General features: G+C 44.0%; 2 protein-coding genes across 5 annotated transcripts in view; one reads left to right on the forward strand and one right to left on the reverse strand.

The window, feature by feature from the left end:
- Window positions 1-6,940: 6,940 nt before the first annotated feature.
- Serf1a (small EDRK-rich factor 1A) lies at window positions 6,941-14,485 on the reverse strand (the record flags this gene model as incomplete). The annotated part of the gene is made up of 3 exons (XM_052159644.1): window positions 6,941-7,215; window positions 13,271-13,379; window positions 14,188-14,485. Coding segments are annotated over 3 exons (480 nt in total), but the record flags the coding sequence as incomplete, so codon positions are not given.
- A 4,522-nt stretch (window positions 14,486-19,007) lies between these two features.
- Window positions 19,008-22,181, forward strand: part of Bdp1 (B double prime 1, subunit of RNA polymerase III transcription initiation factor IIIB) — a 94,749-nt gene continuing 91,575 nt past the window's right edge. For 3 of the 4 annotated variants that reach the window (XM_052159355.1, XM_052159356.1, XM_052159357.1), the window contains exon 1: window positions 19,010-19,417. In XM_052159355.1, coding sequence (XP_052015315.1) covers window positions 19,206-19,417 — 212 coding nt within the window. In that variant the 5' untranslated portion in view covers window positions 19,010-19,205. Of the gene's footprint in view, window positions 19,418-22,181 lie in introns of all 4 variants that reach the window. The other variant, XR_007973671.1, reaches the window with a different exon arrangement.

Here is a 22,181-nt window from a genome sequence, read left to right on the forward strand (position 1 = left end):
GTCATAATTTTGATTTATCCCAATAAATTTGCAGATTGACTCCCTTTCTGCTCTTAGGAGTACGCCACCTATCAGCCTGTAAAAAACAAACACAAAAAAATTAGATAGTTCCTGGCAGATGGTGCGATTTTCCAGAGGCTGCCGTCATCTCCCACAAGATGGCGTCAGAAGCTGCTGGTAGGGTGGAGTTTCCAGAGACAGGCAGGTATGGGTTGGGGCCAGCTTGGTCTACATAGGAAGCTCCAGGCCAGTCAGAGGTTTGCAGCGCAACCCTGTCTCAAAATAAGATGAAGTCTCCCAGGGCAGGGCACAGCCTGGCAAAACCCACTGTTTTCTACAATATAGGGCAACTTGGAATAGGGCATAGCCAATAGGGCATCCTAAAGTGCTCAGTGAGATTTCTGGGTTCTTGTGTTCCAGGATTTAAAAAAAAATGGAACAGGCACACCGATAGAGATGTGGGTGGAGATCATTTGTTAAGAAAGAATGTTCCCCGCTGTGGACTTGGACAGAGTATCTGGGAAGCGCACCCTACCATCCTGCTACAGTCTTGGAGAGCTGTGATTCCAGACATCATTTTTAGGAGCTGAAAGATGGTCCGTCTTCTATCAATTCTGTGCTACTGAGGGGGGTAGGCCCTGCCTAAGAAGGACCTAAACCCCCCTCTTTTATCAACTGGCTTTGGCCTCCCTGTAGTAGGAGTTGGGACCCTCACATCATAAAGAGTTTAGCTTGAGACTGCCATAGCCAAAGGGTAGAAATTTTACAAGACTGAAAGTACAACGTTTAATCAAGAGGAACATGATGATACCACGGGTGGTTCCAGAAAGGGCCAGAAAATCCATCTCCATACTTCTCCCAGGACAGCCACCTTTGCGTGGCTTCTTCTCTGAGGTTCATCCTCCAAATAAGGAACTGGTGAATATGTAGAGCAGGAAAATCTTCACACATTCATGGTGGGGTTGTAAAATGGCTTGGTTATTTAAAACAAAGTAAAACAAAGTACAACTATTTGTATAGTAACCTGTGACATACAGTGATGTGTGATAACACCTAGTGGCAGGGTTTTCTCATTATGTAAACATCGTAGCATACTTATATAAACTAATGTTTTATATGTTTTGTTTGTTTTGTTGTTGTTGCTGCTGCAGCTGAGGATTTACCTGGGGACTTCATGTATGCTAAATACACGTTCATCACATGTACTATCTATCTCAGAGGAAACTACTACACAACAGGAACTTTATAATCAGGTTTTGTCTCACGTTCATGATCTTCCTCAGACTCTACAATGCTAGTATTATAGGTATACAGTAGCATTGTGCCCAGCATTAGGCCATAAGGGTATTATGAGATGATTGCTAAATATGTGGTCTATAACTTATTTTAAAGTCATTACATGGCAAACAACTGTACCTTCAGAAAGAGCATACACACTTTATGCCTAAGAAATTCCACTGGGAGGTGTTAGTCAATAATTATGACTGTTCATGACTACCATATTTCTAATATAAAAATGTTCATATGGGGCTGGGTGTTAGTGGGGAAATTTTTTTGTTTGCTATGCATATGAACCTGGAGTTGATCCTCAGTGCTGCAAGAAGAAAAAAACTATGCTAGTATTAGTCATAATATTTATAATATCTTTATGCTGGGAGCAATGCAAGAGCTGGTAAAAAAAAAAAAAAAGCAGAGTGCCTTAGCTAAATTAGGGAATATTTACACAACAGGACACTGTGCAACAATGTCTCAAAACAACAAAATCCCACAATTAAAAAAATGAGTAAGTTAAAACCTGTATGAAGTTTTAGATAATTTTACAATTTAGGTAGGTCTTCGTAGAATTTAAGCAGTTTGTCATTCTGTTTCTTCAGTGGTTTTTGTTGTTTTGAGACAGGGTCTTGATCAGTAGCCCAAACTGGCCTCAAATTTTCTGTCATTCTATGGCATCAGCTTCCCATGTCCTGGGCTTGTGAGCATTCACCACCGTGTCTAGTTTCAGTGGTATTCTTATGTAGGGGCTATCATGCATAAACTTAGGCAATGAAGGAGTTGGAAAACAGAAAGCTGGTAATAATGTAATAAAATAAGGGGGGCAAAGTTTCAGCCCCAGCAAGCAGTAGAACTGGGCAGCTTTGCCAGGTGGCTTTGGCTTTAGAGTCCAGAATAGAAGGGACTACTGAAACAACTGATGGTGGTTAGCTGGAGCTAAGAAATTAGTGGTGATTAAGAAGAGACCAGCCTCACTGAGGTGAAATCTTCTGGGATCTGAGAGCACAAAGAACATGTGTTGCAAAGATACCCAGGGTTGTACCTCCCGCTGAAGCTGTACTTGGTAATGTGTAAGAATCACTCAGGTGGTACTGGTTTTGAAGGTTATGAAGGGGTCATGGAGAGCAGCTGAGGCTTAGCACTGTGAGAGACCAGGGAGGCCATTGGTGAAGGTGCAGCCTCAGTTGCAGTTAATGGCACAAGACTAAAGAGGTCATCCAAAGAAGCTGAGGCTTGGCACCATGAAGGGTACTTATGAGAGGCTATTGGTGAAGCCTGGGTGCAGCAGAAGTCCCTAGTATATTAGAGATGCCAGTACCATGAGGTGATCACTAAGAACAGCAGTAGCAGTGGAGTGGAGTCAACCAGAGCCTAGAGTGCTACAGAGGGCAGAGCTGGAGAAGTAACCCAAGCCGTTTGGAGGAGCCCAGAAGATCATGTGTGGATCCCAGACACTGGAACAAGAGGCTGTGAAGCTGAAGTCGATTTGGAGACCCCGAAATGTTAAAAATGCCAGAGCCATGGGATACCTGCTGAGGAAAACTGTTAACAGGGAGTGGAGCCAGCCCAGGAGAAAGAACTTTATTGCAGTCAACAAAGATGAAAAAGGAATTGGAGATCTCAAGACTGCTTTGACATCAGCCATGGTGATGCAGAGTTTGAAGTTTGTCCAATGGATTACTAAAACCCTAACTAAGACAACCCCAGTCCCTGGTACCAACTTCTGTCTTAGTTAGCATTTTACTGCTATGAACAGACACTATGACCAAAGCAACTCTCATAAGGATAACATTTAATTGGGACTGGATTACAGGTTCAGAGGTTCAGTCCATTATCAAGAAAGGAGCATGGCTTTGTCCAGGCAGGCATGATGTAGGAAGATCTGAGAGTTCTACATCTATTCTGAAGACAAACAGAATTGGCTTCCAGGGAGCTAGGATGAGGGTCATAAAGCCCAAGCCCATAGTGGTAACCAACTTCAACAAGGCCACACCTCCAAATAGTGCCACCCCTGGGCCTGACATATTCAAATTACCACAGTCTCTCTCTCTCTCTCTCTCTCTCTCTCTCTCTCTCTCTCTCTCTCTCTCTCTCTCTCTGTGTGTGTGTGTGTGTGTGTGTGTGTGTGTGTGTGTGTGTGTGTGTGTGTGTGTGTTTGGGGATGTTTTTGTACACTGTGTATTCAGATGCTTATTACTGTGCCCAGAAATCTTCCAATCTAGACATTGGCATTTTCAAGCATCTCCTGTTTCAATGTTATGTAAAACTTGTTTTTAATCACGTCTGATTAGTTAATAAAGAGCTAATCAGCCAAAGGTTAGGTAGGAGAGGAGGAGGCAGGATTTCTGATCCCAGGGAGAGCATCTCTGGTGGGGATGGGGAAAAGTTAGATGGGGAGTCACCATGAGGATACAGATGGAGGTGCAGCCAGGACGAGGCTAAGGTGGCAAGTAATGGGGCAGCCATAGACAGGTTAGAATCTGGCTAGAATAAATGAGTATCTGCCCAGCTATAGTGCTAGAAGCTTTTCAATAAATATAAGGGTCCTGTGTCCTTATTTGGGAGCTAGTGCAGGTGTAGAAAAGCCAGACTTACTTTTATATGAATGCAAGTGCCCATAGAGGCCAGAAGTGTCAGATCATCCTGGAGTTGGTGTTACAGATAGTTTGAGCTGCCTGACATAGGTGCTGGGAACAGAACTCCAGGTGCTGGAAACTCTGCTCAGATCCTGTTCAGTGCAATTCATGCTTTTAGCTGCTGAGTCATCTGTCCTGCTACAGTTTGTTTGAAACAGTGTCTCATTCTCTGGCCCCAACCTCAATTCAGCCATCCTGCCGAGGCCTCCTGCATCTGAGATTACAGGAGTAAGACTCTATAACTGGCTTGTTTTATTTAAAAAAAAATTCCATTATCATCTAAGGAAATCACGGATTTAATTAAACAAGTTAATACCTTCCCTATTTAGAAAGCACCTCTAGCTGGGCAGTGGTGGCACACACCTGTAATCCCAGCACTTGGGAGGCAGAGGCAGGTGGATTTCTGAGTTCGAGGCCAGCCTGGTCTACAGAGTGAGTTCCAGGACAGCCAGGGCTACACAGAGAAACCCTGTCTTGAAAAAACAAACAAACAAACAAACAAACAAATAATAAATAGAATGCACCTCTAGAAAATCCTGACAGATGGTAGTATGTACAATTTCATAATCTGGTGAAGGCTATATTAGGGGTAGATTGCTCAGGAATATGCTTATTTTCATTTTATTTGTATGTATGCAAGTGTGTCTGTCTGTCTGTGCTCTGTCCATGGGGGGTGGTCCACGGAGGCCAGAAGAGGGTGTTAGATTCCCTGCAGCTGGTTCGCGTTGGGTGTGAGCCACCTGATGTGGGCGCCAGGACATGAGGAGCCTGGAAGGGAAGGAAGCACTCACTCCTAACCACTGACCGAGCTCCATCTCCCACGTCTCAAAGCCCTGGCTGCTCCAAGTTCATGTCATTTCTAATTTATAACAACCGTCAATCATGTTCAACGTTCATCTAAACATTTTATTCTATTTATGTATTTGCGTATGTGAGTAGGTGTGCATCAGCAGAGGTCACAGGACAGCTTGAGGGAGTCAGTGCTCTCCTACCCTGTGGTTTCCGGTGATCTGACTCAGGTCGTCAGGCTCGGCTTGCAGGCCTTTTGCCTGGTGAGCCATCCCTCCTGCCCCAAACCACATTTTGGGTGTGTGGTCATAGGGATCAAATTTAGGGCCTCAAAACACTGAAGGTAGGCCCAGGGATGTATAGTTGGTAGAACGTTTGTCTAGCATGCATAACGTTCTGTGTTCACCCCATGCCCTGGCACCATATAAACGGAGCATTGTGGGAGGCCTGTAATCTCAGATCACAGGAGGTAGGGTCAGGAAGACGAGCAGCTCTAGATCATCTTCAGCAAAAAGTCCAAAATCAGTCTGGGATACTGAAGACCTTGTCTAAAACAAAACAACTCCTCGACCCAGACCCAAGTCCCAGGTTTTTGTATATGGATGTGTGTGGAGTTGAAATAATGAGTCTTGCTCAATTGCTGTTTTCCTTTAAAAAAAAAAACACTTCTCTTGAACCAGAAGCAGGACAGGCAGTAAACTCCAGGGGTCTTCGTGTCTGTTTCTCCAGTGCTGAGATTATAGGTGGGCACCAAGCATCAGGCCTTTCATGGGTGCTAGGAATCTAAACTCAGGTCCTAATGTGTGTACAGTAAGCCGTTTACTGCCTGAGCCACTTCCCTAGCTCCTCAAGAACCAGGTTTTTGAACACATTCAGAATATAACATTAACTTAAAAAATTTCCTAGTCTTAATTCTACTTATGAAATTATTTATTCTGCTCAATTCTACTTTTGCTGAGTCCTCATTTAGTTCCTACCCACTTGGTTGATCTTCCTGGTCTGTAATAGTGTAAATTCTCATAGCAAAGCAGCTGGTTACAAAGCAACACTTATATAAATGGAACTTGCTAGAATTTGAACTAGGGCAAACAACCTAATATTGATACCCCAGCCTTATCAGCGCAAGACTGAAGGTAAGGGCTCACATGGTAAAGACGCTAACATGAGCGTGACGGTCTGAGTTCAGCTTCCAGAACCCATGGTAAGAAGCTGGGTGTGGTGCCACACACCTGTACTCCCAGCTGCAATGGGAGATGGACACAGAACTGCGGGGAGGACAATGGCGCAGCAGCAGCAAAACAAGAGGCTCTGCCACGAGGCAGAAGGTAAGAACTAACTCCTCTGAGGGATCCCTTGACTCCTCACACGTGTCCTTTGACCTCCACCAGGTGCCATCACCACACACATAAACACACATACACACACACACACAGAGAGAGAGAGAGAGGGAGAGAGAGAGAGAGAGAGAGAGAGAGAGAGAGAGAGAGTGCTGAGGTGGGCAGTGAGATAGAGGCACTTGCCGCCATGCATGCTGAGCTTAATTCCCAGGAGCCACGTGGTAGAAGGGGAGCGATGACTCCCCTAAGTTTAAGAAAATGTGTAACAAACAGAAACTCAAAGATCTTTAAGGCTAGCACTGTGACTACACTTATCTTAGAACTCACAAGACCAAGGCAGGAAGATTGTTAGGTGTTTAGGAATAGCCTGTGCTACAGAATGAGATTGTTTCAGAAAACAACAAAACCAAAATCAAACTACTTAACGAAGTATCTGAGACTGCAGACAAGTGCAGACGTATCTGAGAGATCATATTCCTGAATTACATTACCCAGTCTCACTTGCATCTTAGGTATCTCCCAGAGTTCATAGTTTGAATGCTTGTTCCTCAGCTGGTGGTCTTGTTTTGGGGGGGAGGGAGGGACAGAACCTTTAGATGGGACCTACTGGAAGAAGTAGGTCATTAGGGATAGGACTCTGACTGTTAACCAGGTTCCTGTCCAGGCAGGAGCTCCTGACACGATGTGAACCGTCGGATGTGCTCCTACTACTATGAGCTGAGCGGCTCTGCTCCACTGTCCTTTCTAAGGAGTGAGATCCTCTGAAACCATGAGACAAGTTGTTCCTCCCTCAGCTTATCCTTGTTAGGTCCTGTGGTCCTAGCAATGCAAATGTAAGTATTATATGACCTACTTAATAAATTGCATACACATTCTCTTTTGATAAAAATAATATTCACCAATATGTTACATGCACGGTCAGTTCTTTATTCTTTGATGAATGGTCTTAAAACATCACATTAAGCAAGGCTGAAAAGTAAAGTTTAAAATAGTTTTATAAGGACAAGTTATAACACATGTAATGATTAGTCACTCTGTGAAATTTTGATCTTAGAGCATATGATGCACCCACTGGCAATAGCACCCAGGTTTTCCAAAAAGCCAATCATCATTTTTCTCTTGTCTGCATAGATTTCTTCTCATTGGCTACCTTCTGCTTTTGCTGCATGATCTCTGAATCCCTGAAATAAAGAAAAGGGAAAATTGACTTAATACTTTCATTGTTTCCTATATATAACCCTTTTGGCACATTCAAAGAAGACATAAACATTCATGCTTTTACATTTTTATGGATGTAGACAAATAGAAAAGCAAAGACTGGAAAAACATTCAAGTCAGACCTTTGAACACCATGCCACTGTTATGATGGCCGTGGGCAAATTATCTCAAAGCTCTTTCATTTGATGAGATGAGGGGAGTCTCGCTGTGTCGCTGTGGCTGCCCTTGCATTCACTATGTGGACCAAACTGGCCTTCAACTCATGGAAACCCACCTGCCATTGCCTCTGTGCATTTAGGAAGTTTCCTATATGCCTAGGACTACAATATCAATGTTATAAGTCTTGTAGCTAGGGATGTCTTTAAGCTGACACACAGCCCAGACAACTTTGAGCTCCTTATCCTCTTGCCTCCATTTCCTGAGTACTGGAATTACAATAATCCATGTTTTTAAAAGCCACAAATCAAATAATCAATACTTAAAATTTGCAGTATTTGAAGAACTTTCTTAATCCTTGTGTCTCCCTGGTTGAATCTTCATGTATCATGTAACTATGAACTACGACCAAACTACCCAAGCTAGGTGATCCATTAGTTAGTGGGACCCACACTTACACTTTTAAATCCTTTTTTAACATTTAGTGTTTTCTGAGTGTGGTAGTGCACTCCTACAACTCAAGCACTTGGGAGGCAGATGCAGGAGGATCAGAAGTTTAAGGTCTGACTCTACTACACAGGAAGTTCCAGGCTAACCAGGGACAGATGAGTACTTATGCATCCTCTTCCTTAAAAAAACACAAAACAGAAAAAAATTATACTTAATGACACTAGACATCAAATCCAGGGCCTCATTCACAAGCACTGGACTCCATATTTTTAAAATATATTACATAGGTATGTATTCAACATCCTCAGTTGAATGTGGTGGTTCACCCTGTGGTTCCAATACATGGAAGGTTAAGATTACTACCAATTCTAGGTAGTAACTATTTTGAACTATTCAAAATAGTGTTATTTCAAGTCCAAAAAGTCTTTATTGTTTTTGATCATCTTTATGTGTCTCCAACCCTGTTATCTAATCTGGAGTATTCGGTGCCTTTGTCTCCCTCTGCTGTTCCATTTAAGGCATTGCAATAGTTTCTGAATTTTTTTATTATTCATATGTATATGTATTCATATGTATATTATTCATATGTAGAAAACAACAATAAACAAACAAACCAGTGGCTTTTGTGTTCCCAAGCTGGGTGTTGTCCTTTGTCTCCTATTCGTGACCTTTTCTCTACGGGGGGGGGGGGGGGGGGGGGGGGGGAAATTGCACGAGTCCAGCTCCAAGCCCCTGGTGTGGCTGGCTCAGGGCATAGGCCTGAACTGCAATCAGCAGCCTGTGTACCAATTCTAGGCTTCAGCTGCTGCAGTGTGTAGATGACTGGGAGGGTGGGGCTTGGCTGCTCAGTGTCCTGCCTAGATAGGTGGGGTCAAGCCAGGTGCTGCGTTCAGAGCTGTGTCCCAGCATGCAACTCTGCCCTGCACTTTGGGCTGGGAGGCAGCTTCCTGGAAGCTCTCTGTAGAGTGGGCTCTGATGCTATTGGATTATGTAGCCTTAGAGAGTAAGTACCACATCATTCCTGGGTGCTGTAGTTGGCTGGTCCCAAGCAGTGTTTGTGTTTTGTTCTGCAGTAGCTTCAAAGCTGTGTTTTGGGGGAGACCTCTGCCTTTCTATCTGGTAATTTGACTCAGATAGCTTGGTTCTCTGTCCCTTGTTGGGTGCCACAATATAGTTCAACCAATTAAAGCTTATTCCCGATTAGCTTGCAAATAAGAGAGACTCAGAGTATGTTATTTTACTTGGGTGTGACAATTACTGGAGGCGGGGGTCACCCCAATCTACTTTTCTGAGTGCTGGCTTGGCTACCTCCCCAGCAGTGTACCCTACATACTTGTTGTTTCTTCCACCCATGTGCTAATGGCACATTTCCTCCCCTGGTGCCTTCTCCATTCTCCTCCTCCTTCTTCCTCTTGTCCAACCTCTGATACTCTCAACCAGTTAACTCAAAACCCACTTACCTCTAATCCCTCAATACTTTTAAATCAAGGAACAAGGTTTTCACAACAAAAGCTGGTAAACATGAGAATTCACTCATAGGCCCAGACTTCTGGTCTACATACTGAGTTCCCATCAAGCTTGACATACAGTGAGAGGCCTTGTCTCAAAAAAACAAAGAGAGATCAAGCCAAACCTCTATGGGCAAAGTCCTCCTGGTTCTGTTTTTGTTGTTGTTGTTGTTGTTTTTACTTAATAGTTCTTCAGCTACTATTATTGTGTTTCATATTAAAAAACAGAAAGGGGCAAAATGGCTCAGAAAGGGGCAAAATGGCTCAGCAGTTAAGAGCACTTGCTACTCTTGCAGCAGTTCTGAGTTCAGTTCCCAGAAACCACATGGTGGCTGACAACTGTTTGTAACTTCAGTTCCAGGGGACCTAATAACTTTTCTGACTCCATGGGCATCAGGCATGCAGGCAGTGAACATACACACATGCAGGCAAAATATCTGTACACATAAAATAAAAACATTTTTTAAAAAATTTATATTAAAAACAGGCACAAGAGTAAATAGTTTGCGTTAAATCACACAAATACCAACGTCTGGCCATTTCAAAATCAGGGGTCTTTCCTATGTTAACGCCTAAATTTAGAATTAGACTTTGGTTCAGTATTGGCTACTTCTATAATAAGACATTTCTAAAAACACAATAGGAAAAATAAAGGAAAATCTACAGAGGAATGAATTCAGTAGAAAAGAACAATAGTTACTTTTCTGTTTCAAATCAAGTTCTGCAGTATTTGCTGTAAGACATCAGTAATACTACCGAAGTTCAGAGCTACATGCCAGATGTGGCGATTAATGCCTGGCACCCAGAATATGCAAGGCTGAGGCAGAAGAATTACAAGTTCAAATGTGTGCTATAGTGAGACTTTGGGTCTCAAACAAAACCAAACAAAACCAAACCAGCGCTTCACTTTCCTATTCTCCACACTGGTGTGAGTACCATTTTAGGGTCATAATGATAGAGATAATATGTCACACCTTGCATGCACTAAGGGAGTGGCTAAGCAAACACTGGCTATTTCTGAAACAGGCCAGAATAGGTTCCCCAATAAAAAGAACGTTTCAGAATCACTGATCTACACTCTTCTTACTCCAGGGCGAGCTAACAGAAACTTAAGGCAAGCTCGTTGCTTTATTTGTTAGTAACTGTCACTGGGGCTGGGGAGATGTCTCAGTTCATAAGTTCCTGCTGTGCAAGCACTAGGATCTAAGGTTAGAACCTCCACAAAATGCAAGTAGAAAGCAGGGCATGGTGGTATGTATCTAACCCCAGGGCTGGCAGGGCAGAGCGTAGAGAGGTAGATCAGTCTGCCAATCTAGCCAAATCAATCAGCTTCTTATTTAGTGAGAGATGCTGTCAAAAATAAAAGGTGGAGAGTGGTGGAGGAAAGATACTAACCCCTGGCCTCTATATTCACTCTCACACGTGTGTACACTTATAATTACTTGAAGCATGCGCACACATGAACTCAGTAACTATCATAAAGTGATACTTAAGGTGTGAAAATTTCTGTGACCAACAAATCGAGCAAAGTAACAACTGTGTGAGGTAAAAAGGCCAGTGTTGAGAATCTACTACTGGGCAGTTCATTTTAGGCATATTTAAGTAAGCACGATCTGGACAAAAGTTTCCTGGTGATAATTGACTCAGTCCTGTGTACACAACAAAGCTTAAGAGCTGACTACATTAAAACTCTTAGGCAAGTACAAATGATATTTTCCATAAAGATGGGCTATGTAGATTAACCAAGGAAACTGGCTCAAGATAAAGAAAGGTCCAAGCTACAAACTTACTGAGACAAACAAGCTCAAGATAAGGGTCTGAGGAGCCACTGTGTCCTGGCTGCATAGATAGCATAAAGGGCAGCAGTCCATTCACAGCCTTCTGGGTGGAAAATGATTTAGACATGCCTTCTTTTGACAAGACAACCCTGAGTGTTTAACATTACCATCTTCCTGGTGCTTATCTGTGAGCACGAGGACCTGCGTGCCCCCTACATTCAGGATGTCATTAAGAGGTCTCCACTATAGTTTAACACACAGAGATAGTCATAATTTATTTAGTGTGCTTTGTAAGGGAGGAGAGAAGGAGCAGGGACCAAGATCAGAGCCTTATATACGTTAGACAAAGGCTCTGCCAGATGCTGAGTCTCAGCTTCAGCCCTAGCATACTCCCACAAGCACGGAAGGTCTCACTAGATCACTTGTCTTTAAACTTGACCTTGGTATGAACTGAAGATGACTTTGGCCTTCTGATTTTTCTGCTTCTATCTCTCAAGTTCTGACATTACAAGCATGTGTTGCTCCTGATCTTTCCACAGTGCTGGGATTGAAACCAGGTCAACGTGGGTTTTTTTTTCCCATGCCAAGTCTCATCTTAAAATAAATTGCCACAGGATTTACAGTAGTGGTGTTAGTAGTCATCAGAGGTTCCAAGGTGATGCCCACGTAAAGGATTGAGACCAGTAACAAGCCACAGTGAAGCACACCTAGCCTCCATGCGCGCTGCGTGAACAAGGAAATCTCACTTCAGAATATAGAGTATGTGTGGTTCCGTGATAGGGCTAAAAGGTCCTAGGTTACATCCCCAGAATGTGAGGTATATTTTAAATTTTAGAATATCACCTTCTTTCAGCACAGGGGAGTGAACACAGAGGCCAGGCATGAGGAGGCCGATGGCACTGAGGTCCATCTCCAGCCGAGATTCTTGGCCTCACAGAGCTTGTAAAGAGGACGAGATTCGAGTGCCCCAAGTCCCGGTTTTGTTATTCTATGGAATGATAGAACTTATAGATTGGAATTAAAGTTTTTTGGGGTATGTGTGGTCCTGGGATTGAACTGGCAGCTCAAGTATGCAAAACACGTGATCTGACACTGAACTATGCCTCCAGGTTCTCTCCTCTGCTTTGGAATAAGATCATCTGAGACCTCATTTAAGATTTTTCTTGGAGCTGGGCGGTGGTGGCACACGCCTGTAATACCAGCACTCTGGGAGGCAGTGGCAGGCAGATTTCTGAGTTCAAGGCCAGCCTGGTCTACAGAGTGAGTTCCAGAACAGCCAGGACTATACAGAGAAACCCTGTCTCAAAAAAAAAAAAAATCCAAAAAAAATAAAGATTTTTCTTGGGCCAACAAGACACATAGATACACAGACACACAGGCAAAATGAATGTAAACAAACGTCAAAGCATTTATCTTTCTTTGAGACAGTATCTTGTTATGTAGTCCAGGCTGGCCTCAAACTCTTGATTCTCTTACATCTGCCTGAGTCCTAGGATAACAACTGATTAACATTGCCCAGGGCATTAAAGTGCGGCGTGGCAGTTATCTGCCATACAAAACCATCTGAAGTGCTAAGGCTAAACCTCAAGGCCCTACAGACACTAGGCAAGTGGTCTCTATTGCCAAGCGGCCTCCTCAGGGCCCACCTCCCCACTTTTTTAAGACAAGGACTGTCTTTAGGTCTCTTTAGCCTACGCTGGCCTCTGAGTAGCATAAAGTCTTTTTGCTACTGTTGTGTCCAAACATTCTCTCCATCCCCAATCGACTCCAGAAGCCCATACTTTATTTTTAACAGCGATCTCTTGGGGCAAGCTGCCAGTTTTGGAAACATTGTATCCCATTCATGCAACAGTGTTTACATACGGAGGATGTTTGTTATTTTCTACAATGAAGCTCTCAGTTTGCAGTTGCTGTGAGAGATTCTCTGCAAACCTGATAGCTTCCGGGTGACAATAGCTACAGAGCATGGTTTCAGTGTACTTAGAGCTACACAGACACACAGTGTTAACCCTTAACTGCAGGTGAGGCTCAGTTCCTGGAAGGGTTTTTAAACAAGTTCTTCATTCATTCTGAAAATACAGGAGTCAAACCGTCACTGACATGACCACTCTAAGAGCACTACTCACCTCTGCTTTCTCTGAGAGGCAGTCAAGCTATCCTCTTTTCGTTTTCCTTTGCTAATTTCCTGAGTTTTTTTCATATTTTTCTGTCGGGCAATTTCTCTTTGATTCCCACCTACAATGATAAACAGTCATGCTCTTTTCCCAGCCTCAAAATTATGAATAATTAATATTAAAGAGTCCTTATTTATATGAGCCTTAAAGTTTTGTTGTGATCAACAAGAAAGCAGAGTATTAGTTATTCCCAGACTGACAAGAGGAAAGCTTAGGCAGAAACACTAGAGAAGTTAAGTATATTATCACATCAGCATAGGTGTCAACTAGCCGCCTTTAAGCAGAGCACTAGAAAGGCAGAGGCAAGCAGATCTAATTTGAGGCCAGCCTGGTCTACATACAGACTGAGTTCCAGGACAGCCAGGGCTACACAACAAAACCTTAATCCAAAACCAAAAATAAAATTACATATATAATATATATATGTATATATTATATATCCATCCCATCTATCTCTCCATCCATCCATCCATTCCAGTAGTTTGTGAACACAGGCCTCACTCAAAAATAAGTTTTCGCTTTAATAGGTTTGTGAAGACCCAGCCCCGGATCAGTTTGCCTGTTAAAGCCGGCAGAGGCTGAGCTCAAGGAACGTCACCTTCGAGGACAAAAGAGCTGGAGGGCACCCTGGGCGCCAGACCTCAGAAGCCCGCCACCTCTCGGCGGCGGAGGGGTCCCGCAGGGCAGCGCAGCCGCACACGCTCGGGTGGGTGCGGTCCTCACGCACACCCGCACCCGGGAGGCGGGCACCTGTCCCACCTGCAGCCGGCGTCCCGCCCTCTCCACGCGGAGGTGGCGTGTGTGTCCCTCCCTCCTCCCAGCCGCTCGGCGCCGTCCCTCCGCGTCTTCCCAACGGCCGGCAGACTCACGGGCCATGCTGACCACCGGCCGGAGACTGGAAGACAGCGACCTGGAGAAGCAACGGCGGCTCGCACGCTCGCAGGCGTCGCCGCCCGGCGCTAAGGAAGGCTGAGCCCCGCGAGGGCCCTCGGTGCGACGCCCGGCCCAGTCAGCCAGCCGCCCCGCCCACCGACCAACAACAGCCGCGGCGTGGCCGGTGAGCCACTGCGCGTGCGCGCCCCGGACTGCTCGCCGACCAGCGACCGCGCCCGGCCGCTCCACCGCCCCCCGCGCGCCTTGGGCGGAGGCGGGGAAGCGCGTCCCGGGTCAGCGAGGCGGCTGCGCGCGCTCGCTTCCTCACGCCGAGCCACGCGGTTTTAATAACAAGCAGGAAACAGTATGCCTAACTTTCTTGTACACACACACGCACGCACACGCACACACACACACACACGCACACACACACACACACACACACATCCTGCACCCTCCTTACCTAGCAGCAACCCCGAAAGGTGGCTTTGCATTCCTCCTCTGGCAGAAATGACCCAACAAGGACAGAAGAGAGGGTTTTATGTGGGCTCCAAGCCTGTCAGTGCACATTTCTCCGGATGGGCAGAACTTTAGCTCTAAGCTCAGGCACTCTGGTTGGATGGGATCCAAAGTAGCCCAGAATAACTTTGTAACCTACATAAGAACTGAAGCAAGTGAAAATGCTTGCCTAGGGCTGAGGGGTGTGGCTCATGGGGCAGGGGGATGCTTGCCTATCATGAGGGACACCCTGAGTTCCATTTCTTGAGCTGAGACTTCCTTTCTTACCTGTCCACTCTTACAAACTGAGATAGTCTGGACACCGAATTTACCTGGGTATTTTAAAAAGTTTTATTGTGGAATATTTTTTTAAAATAGATGATGCTACGGTGAACCCCAACTGTACGTGTTAACGTGACCTTTACAATTCTTAATGTATAGAGTCAACTAGTTTAGAGAAAAAGCATCAAAAGAAGGAATGACTGGTTTGAAAGTACAGCCCTAAAGGAAGAGGGGAGGAAGATAGGAAGGAAAAGAAAGCAGCCTAGTTTAACCAATTAGTCTTGTCAACTAGAGTATATTATTTCATTATATAAATTCTGTTTACCTTTAAAATGAAGAAACCATTTTTTTTTCTTCGCACCGGATTAATATGAGTCTGGTAAGGTGACAATGATATGAGCTTGTCCCAAAGCCCACATTAAAAGATGAATGTAGTACCTGCCAGCACTGGGGAGGTGGAGTCAGGTGGAACCCCGAGGCTCTGTACCCAGCCATCCTAGCCTGCTAGGTGCGGTCTGGGCCAATGATAGCCCAAGTCTAATAAAAAGTGGACAGCTCCCGAAGAGAGTGATACCTAAGGTTGTCCTCTTACCTCCGAATGCACTGTGCACACATGAAGATACACATGAACATACAAGAAAAGAGAGATGCTTGGTGAAGTGCGGTATACAGTAGCACTCAGGATGTTATTACTTACTGCTCTTTTTATCCTCCGAGAGCCCTGCACACCTATGACCCTCCTCACCTTATTCATACCCTGTCTTGCTCAGAACTGCGGCTATTCAGTCAGCCCTTTCTTGAGTACCCAATGAGGAGGAAGGACTCTCTGGCCCAGTTGTATATAGAGATCGACAATCAGGTATCAATCAGGAATAGAGCCCAATGGTAGATACTTGTTTAGAGTATGCAAAGCCCTAGATTTGAATCCCCAAACCTAGAAAAAATCATATTCAGAAGAAAAAGGAACCCAGTGGTGGAATATGACTGTAATCCTAGCACTTGGAAGACTAAGGCAATATGAGGCTAAATTGTTCTGTCTAGTGAGACTCTCTCTCCTTTGCTAAAAACAAAGCAATAATATACATATTAAATTTTATATGTATAAAATCTATTTTACATATATAGGTATTTTGAGTGAATGTATATCTGAAATTATCTATTATTTTGAGGTACGAGGTTACGAGGATGAACACCATGCACACAGAATACACTGAGAGTTTCTGCCAGACGACCAGAAGTGTGTGTGCCTTTAATTTCAGACGAAGAAGCATATAGGTCTTGGTGAATTCCTAGTCTACACACCAAGCAGAGTTCCAGGACAGCCAAGGCTATGTGATGAGATCCTGACTCTGTCTTCAAGACCCTGGAGGACATGGAAAACACTAGAGAAATCTTCCCTGGAGCTGGAATGAGAGGCATTTGGGAGCACCTCCATAGTTACTGAGATGCAATCTCTGGTCCTCATGATGGAGCAGCAAGTGCGTAGCTGCTGAACCATGTCTCCAGCCTCCAAATTGTAGAATTTTGAATTACCGATAACACTAACAACTTACTTCACAAACTTGTGTAACAACTGTCTTGTGATATATTTAAGTAAAAGTTACTTTGGGTGGGAGAGTTGGAGAGATGTTATTCAGCACCTACAGAGTGGCTCACAGCCACCCATGACTTCAGTACCAGGGAATCTGATGCTGCCCTCTCACCGTCCTGAGGCCCCCACCCCCAGACATGTGTGCATGGTGCACATGCATGCATGCAAGAAAACTTACTCATACATCTATAAATACAAATGTAAAACATAATAAAATGTTTATAAAATCAATTTTCTGCTTTATGCCTTTATGAGTAGGGAATTAAATCTAAATCGTTTTGATTTTCTTATCTACAAAGTTGTGACATCTTAGATTCTTAGGGGGAACACGGGATTATGAAAAGGCCTTGCATAAGAACTTGCTGTAGAAAACTGTATGTTCCAGCAGTGACTACAAGATTCCTGAGGTATCTTTAGCATGGTATTATTTCTCAAGTACTTATTTATTAATGAAGTCTTTTGGGGGGGGTTGGATTTTTTTTTCCGAGACAAGGTTTCTCTGTATAGCTCTGTCTGTCCTGGAACTCACTCTGTAGACCAGGCTGGCCTTGAACTCAGAAATCCGCCTGCCTCTGCCTCCCAAAGTGTTGGGATTACAGGTGTACGCCACCACTGCCTGGCATAATGAAGTCTTGATCTGTAACTTTTGCTGCCTTGGAACTGGATATTCAGAAGAGACTTTTTTCAAACTCATGTAATTCCCCTGTCTCAGCCTCAGCCTCTGGAGTGATGAGATTACACACATGTGCTAGTTATCACTCCTGGCATTTTGAGATTTCGTGAGCATCTTCATCTCATTTGATGCTCAATACTGAACTGCACCCCAACCCTTCAGGTTTCCTGCCCTTGTGTTCCCCCCCTTCCCTCCCTTTCCTCTCTCTCTTGTGTGTGTGTGTGTGTGTGTGTGTGTGTGTGTGAGTGACAGGGTCTCATATAGGCCAGTCTGCCTTTAACTTTCTATTTTCAAAGATTTATGAACCCTGCATGATAGCTCACACTCTTAATCCCAGAACTAAGGTGGCAAAGGTCAAAAACAATCTGTCTGTCTGTCTTTGTCTCTGTCTTTCTGCCTCTTTGTCTCTCTGTCTCTGTCTCTGTCTCTCTCTGTATGTATGTATGTTTGTATGCCTCTCTGAAAGGGTTTCATGTAGCTCAGGCTGGTTTGGAATTTAATACCTATTTTTCTTGTCAAGTTGCCCTACTGCCAATACCAATGACTGTTATATCACCCTTGAAATCTCATCATGATCTTGTACATTTATTTTGTATTTTCTCCTCTATAACATAAACTTATTGCTCCATTGCTATCTCTGGAAGCAGATTAAGAATGCTCACATTAGTGTGCAAAGTTTAGAGTATTATCATTTTGACAGACAATACGGTTTTTATTTTAAAGTGCAAAGTTTTGAGTATTATCATTTTGACGGACAATATGGTTTTTTATTTTAAAGTATACAAAAGTGGATGTCTTCTTCCCATGAGGTGTTTCACAGCTTCTCTTTGCAATTTCTTTATACAGAATTTCAACTTTTTTAAATTCAATTTAAAGTTTCTTGGCGGAGGTTGGGGGTTGGATAGATGACTCAACAGATCCATTTCCTGCTCTTCCAGTGGGCCCTAATTTGGTTCCCAACATCCGATATCAGGAGTCTGACAACTACCTGTAACTTTTGTTTCCCTGGCGCGCGCGCACACACACACACACACACACACACACTTGCTCCCTCTGCAGTTAAAACTTTTTTCCTAGTAGGGTATGGTAGCACATGCATGCCTATAATCTCAACATTGAGCCTGTGAAGGCAGGAGGATCAAGAGTTGAAGGCCAACCTTGGCTATAAGAGACCCTGCCTCAAAAGCCCTAAAACAAAGAGGCTCTATGTTCCGGGGATGCACTGGTGTTAAGGCACTACTCTCATGCTATTTTATCTTATTGTATTTCTGAGGTAAGTCTTGTTAGATAGTCCAGGGCTTGAAACTCGTGACCTCTTTTATTTCGGTCTTTCCAGTGCTGGGATTGCAGGCACGCACCACCGTGTTCTGCATTCTTGCACACTTTGACTCTTCTCGAGAACTCCTTAATAGTTCATAAAAGATTCAGTTAAGTAGGGTTGGGTTTAAAAGTTCCGTGGCAGCGTGCATGCCCAGTATGCAGGGTATGTGAGGCGTCCTGGATTCAAACACCACGGGGAAAATGTAAAAGTTTGAACCGGAGGATTCAGCTGCTTCTGCTCTTTTTCAACAACTCCCGAGGTCTTACAAGAGAAAGAATATCTGTCTTCGAGTCAAAAAATCTCTCATTCACAGGTAGCCGAAGCTACAGAGCATTGCAGTTGCTATGGCTCCCGGCGCCCGGAGCATGACGTCACTCATCGGCGCCGAATGATTACGCATGGCTTCCGGCGCCTTTCGCGAGCCGGGACGCGGGGAGGAGAAACTTAGATTTTAGTGTGGCAGGGTCATGAAGAGGAGGCGGTGGCGGGAGAGCGGAGGAGGTGGAGGGGGCGCAAAGCTGCGGTAGCCGGCGCTGGGCTGGTGGTTGGGGCCGTGTGGGAGGGCGAGAGTTCCAGCTCTCGGGCAGCGGCCGGGACTCTGGGCTGAGCGCGGCCGTGGAGCCGCCGCTCTCGGCCCCCTGGCTCCGCCATGTTCCGCAGGGCACGCCTTAGCGTGAAGCCGAATGTCAGGCCTGGTGTAGGCACCAGGGGCTCCGCCGCTCCTAATCCCCAGCGTGGACCAGAGGCTCCGAGGCCTCCCGAGCCTGCCCCCGAGTCTGCTCCGAAGCCAGCGGAGCCCACAGATGTGCCTGCGGTGGATTCCGGGGAAGCGGAACTCCAGGAACAGGCTCCCGGGAGCAGGTAAGGTCTTCTGTGAAGCCGAGCTGTTGGATTTTACCACGGAGTGCCTCTCTTGCAACAAGCCTTTGATTTGAGCTGGATGAAACTACTTCCAGTTGTAGTTTTATTCCGTGATCAGAGGGTGCGACTACCATGACTCTGTCTTAAGATTCTTGAGGAGACAGTGTCTTACAGGAATGGGAATCCAGGCTTAACAATTTTGAACTCAAGAATATAGACGCACCATAACTTGGAAATTTAATTAAATGTCCTGGAGTGCTTTACACTGAAAGCCCTTTGGGATTTTAATTTTGTGAATATTTTTTAAAACCCATGCTGATTGAAATTTTTTTCTCCCTCCACGCCGGTGATGCGATTGAATCAGGACCTCATGTGTGTTAGCCAAGCACCCAGCCACTGAGCCAGACCTGCAACATTTGTCAAAGGGAAGACGCTTAGGTTACTTATTTGGGTTTGTGCGTATATACTTTTTTTTTTTTTTTTGGATTTGGTTTTTTCGAGACAGGGTTTCTCTGTATAGCCCTGGCTGTCCTGGAACTCACGCTGTAGACCAGGCTGGCCTCGAACTCAGAAATCCGCCTGCCTCTGCCTCCCAGAGTGCTGGGATTACAGGAGTGTGCCACCACTGCCCGGCTCACGTGTATACTTATTTATTGCAATTTTGCTTCCGGAATCAAGACGCCTGGCATTAGCTACAAATATCACATTTGAATTTAGTTTAGCAACTTAGTTTAACAACTTTAAGTAGGTTGTCCTCAGGGAAAATGTATTCCTCTGTTAGATGAGGTTAGTACCTCCTTTGGTACAATATTGTAGATCAGATATGATTACTTAAACTGCCTTGCACATGATATGACAGAATAGTTCACTAAATTTACTAGTTTCAAAAAAAGGTGACGAGAGCTAGGTGTAGTGTCACAGCTTTAGTCCTAGCAATAGGGAGGCAGAGCCCAGCCAGCTCTAGGACAGCCAGAGCTCCATAGTGAGACCCTGTCCCTAAAAACAAAACAATGGAGAAAAGGTGATGGTACAAACTAAAGATGTGACGGGTTAATATGAAGACTGTAGTGTTTTATAATAGTCAGAGGAGGAAGCCAGTAAATCATAGTAGGTAATCACTTTAAGTGACAGGGAGATGCTGCAAATTATGTTTACATAGTAACATTTCTTCTATTAACCAGAGTTGGTCTGTGAGTTTCTTTGACATTCCAACAATGCACCATGATTTCAACATCTTTTACTTGGATCTGTTTGAAAATTTTCTGCTTAGAATAAAAATACCAATATTGGAAAAGAGATGGGAAATTTTTGTTAACTATGTAGGAATGCATAATGATTGGTATTTTATAAATTGTCATAGGCCATAGTCGTGAGACATGCTCTAGAGTATTTTAGTTGACAATAAGAGTACATCATATGCGTGAAAATATGTATATATGTGTGTGTGTACACACAGATAATTTGTCTCTTGGGGGGGGGGGACAAGATTAAACTATGTAGCTTTGACTTCCCTGGAAGTCTCTACCTTCTGAGTGCTGGCATTAAAAGCATGAGCCACCAGGTCCAGCAGGTTTTTTAAGGTACAGTTTCATCTAGTTCAGGTTGGCCTAGAACTCACTATGCATGAAGACACCTTTAAGTTTCTAATCCTCCTGCTTTACCTTCGGAATACTGGGATTACAGATGTGTGCCCTTATGGCTGGTTTATGTAGTGCTGGGGATGAAAGCCAGGACTCTGCATGCTGTCCAGGCTCTCTGCCAGCTTAACTATGGCCCTGGTCCTTGTTCCTTATTTGTTGAGAGCATTCATTTTGGTAGTTGTAGAAACCAATGGAGTATACATTGAACATATAAAGTGCCAGTGATTCGTGTGTTACATTCTGAGAGCTACAGTGGAGTGCTAGGGACTGAACCTCAGGGCCTCAAGCATGTTAGACTGAGTTTTATCTATCTTCAGCTCTAAGGAAAGAATTTAGAAGAGATTATTTTATATGTTAAGGCCACTTCTATTTTTATACGGAACTAATGATAAAATATAAAAGTAGACTTAAATTATTGATTTAGTTTCCTTTTAAAATTGTTATCATTATTATTATATTTCTTTATGTGCATTGGTGTTTTTGCCTGTATTTATCTCTGTGTGGGAGTATTGTGTCCCCTGGAACTGGAATTACAAACAGTTGTGAGCTGCTATTTTGGTGCTGGGAATTGAACCTGGGCCCTTTGGAGAGCAGCCAGTGCTCTTAACCACTGAGTCATCTCTCTCTCTCTCTCTCTCTCTCTCTCTCTCTCTCTAAAGATTTATTTATTTTATGTATATGCGTGCACTGTAGTTATCTTCAGACGCACTAGAAGAGGGCATCAGATCTCTACGGATAGTTGTAAACCATCATGTGGTCGCTGGGATTTGAACTCAATGTCCTTTGGAAATTGCAGTCAGTGCTCTTAACTGCTGAGCCATCTCTCCAGCCCCCCTGAATCATCTCTCTAACCCTTTTATTTCCTTTTTAACATTCAATTTTCAACTGATACAAAGTAATTGTACATATTTATGGAGTACAATGTGTTATTTCAATATGTATTACAATGTGTCATGGCAATGATATATCACTTTAAAGTTTATTACTTCTTTGTGTCAAGAGCATTCTAGATCTTTTTTATAACTGTCTTGTGATTAAAAAATGTTGTCAACCAAGTTATCCTACCACACTATAGTACATTATTAGAAATGTTAATTCTCGCCTGGTGGTGGTGGCGCACGCCT

The sequence above is a fragment of the Apodemus sylvaticus genome, chromosome 16, assembly GCF_947179515.1.
Source record: "Apodemus sylvaticus chromosome 16, mApoSyl1.1, whole genome shotgun sequence".
NCBI classification, from domain to species: domain Eukaryota; kingdom Metazoa; phylum Chordata; class Mammalia; order Rodentia; family Muridae; genus Apodemus; species Apodemus sylvaticus.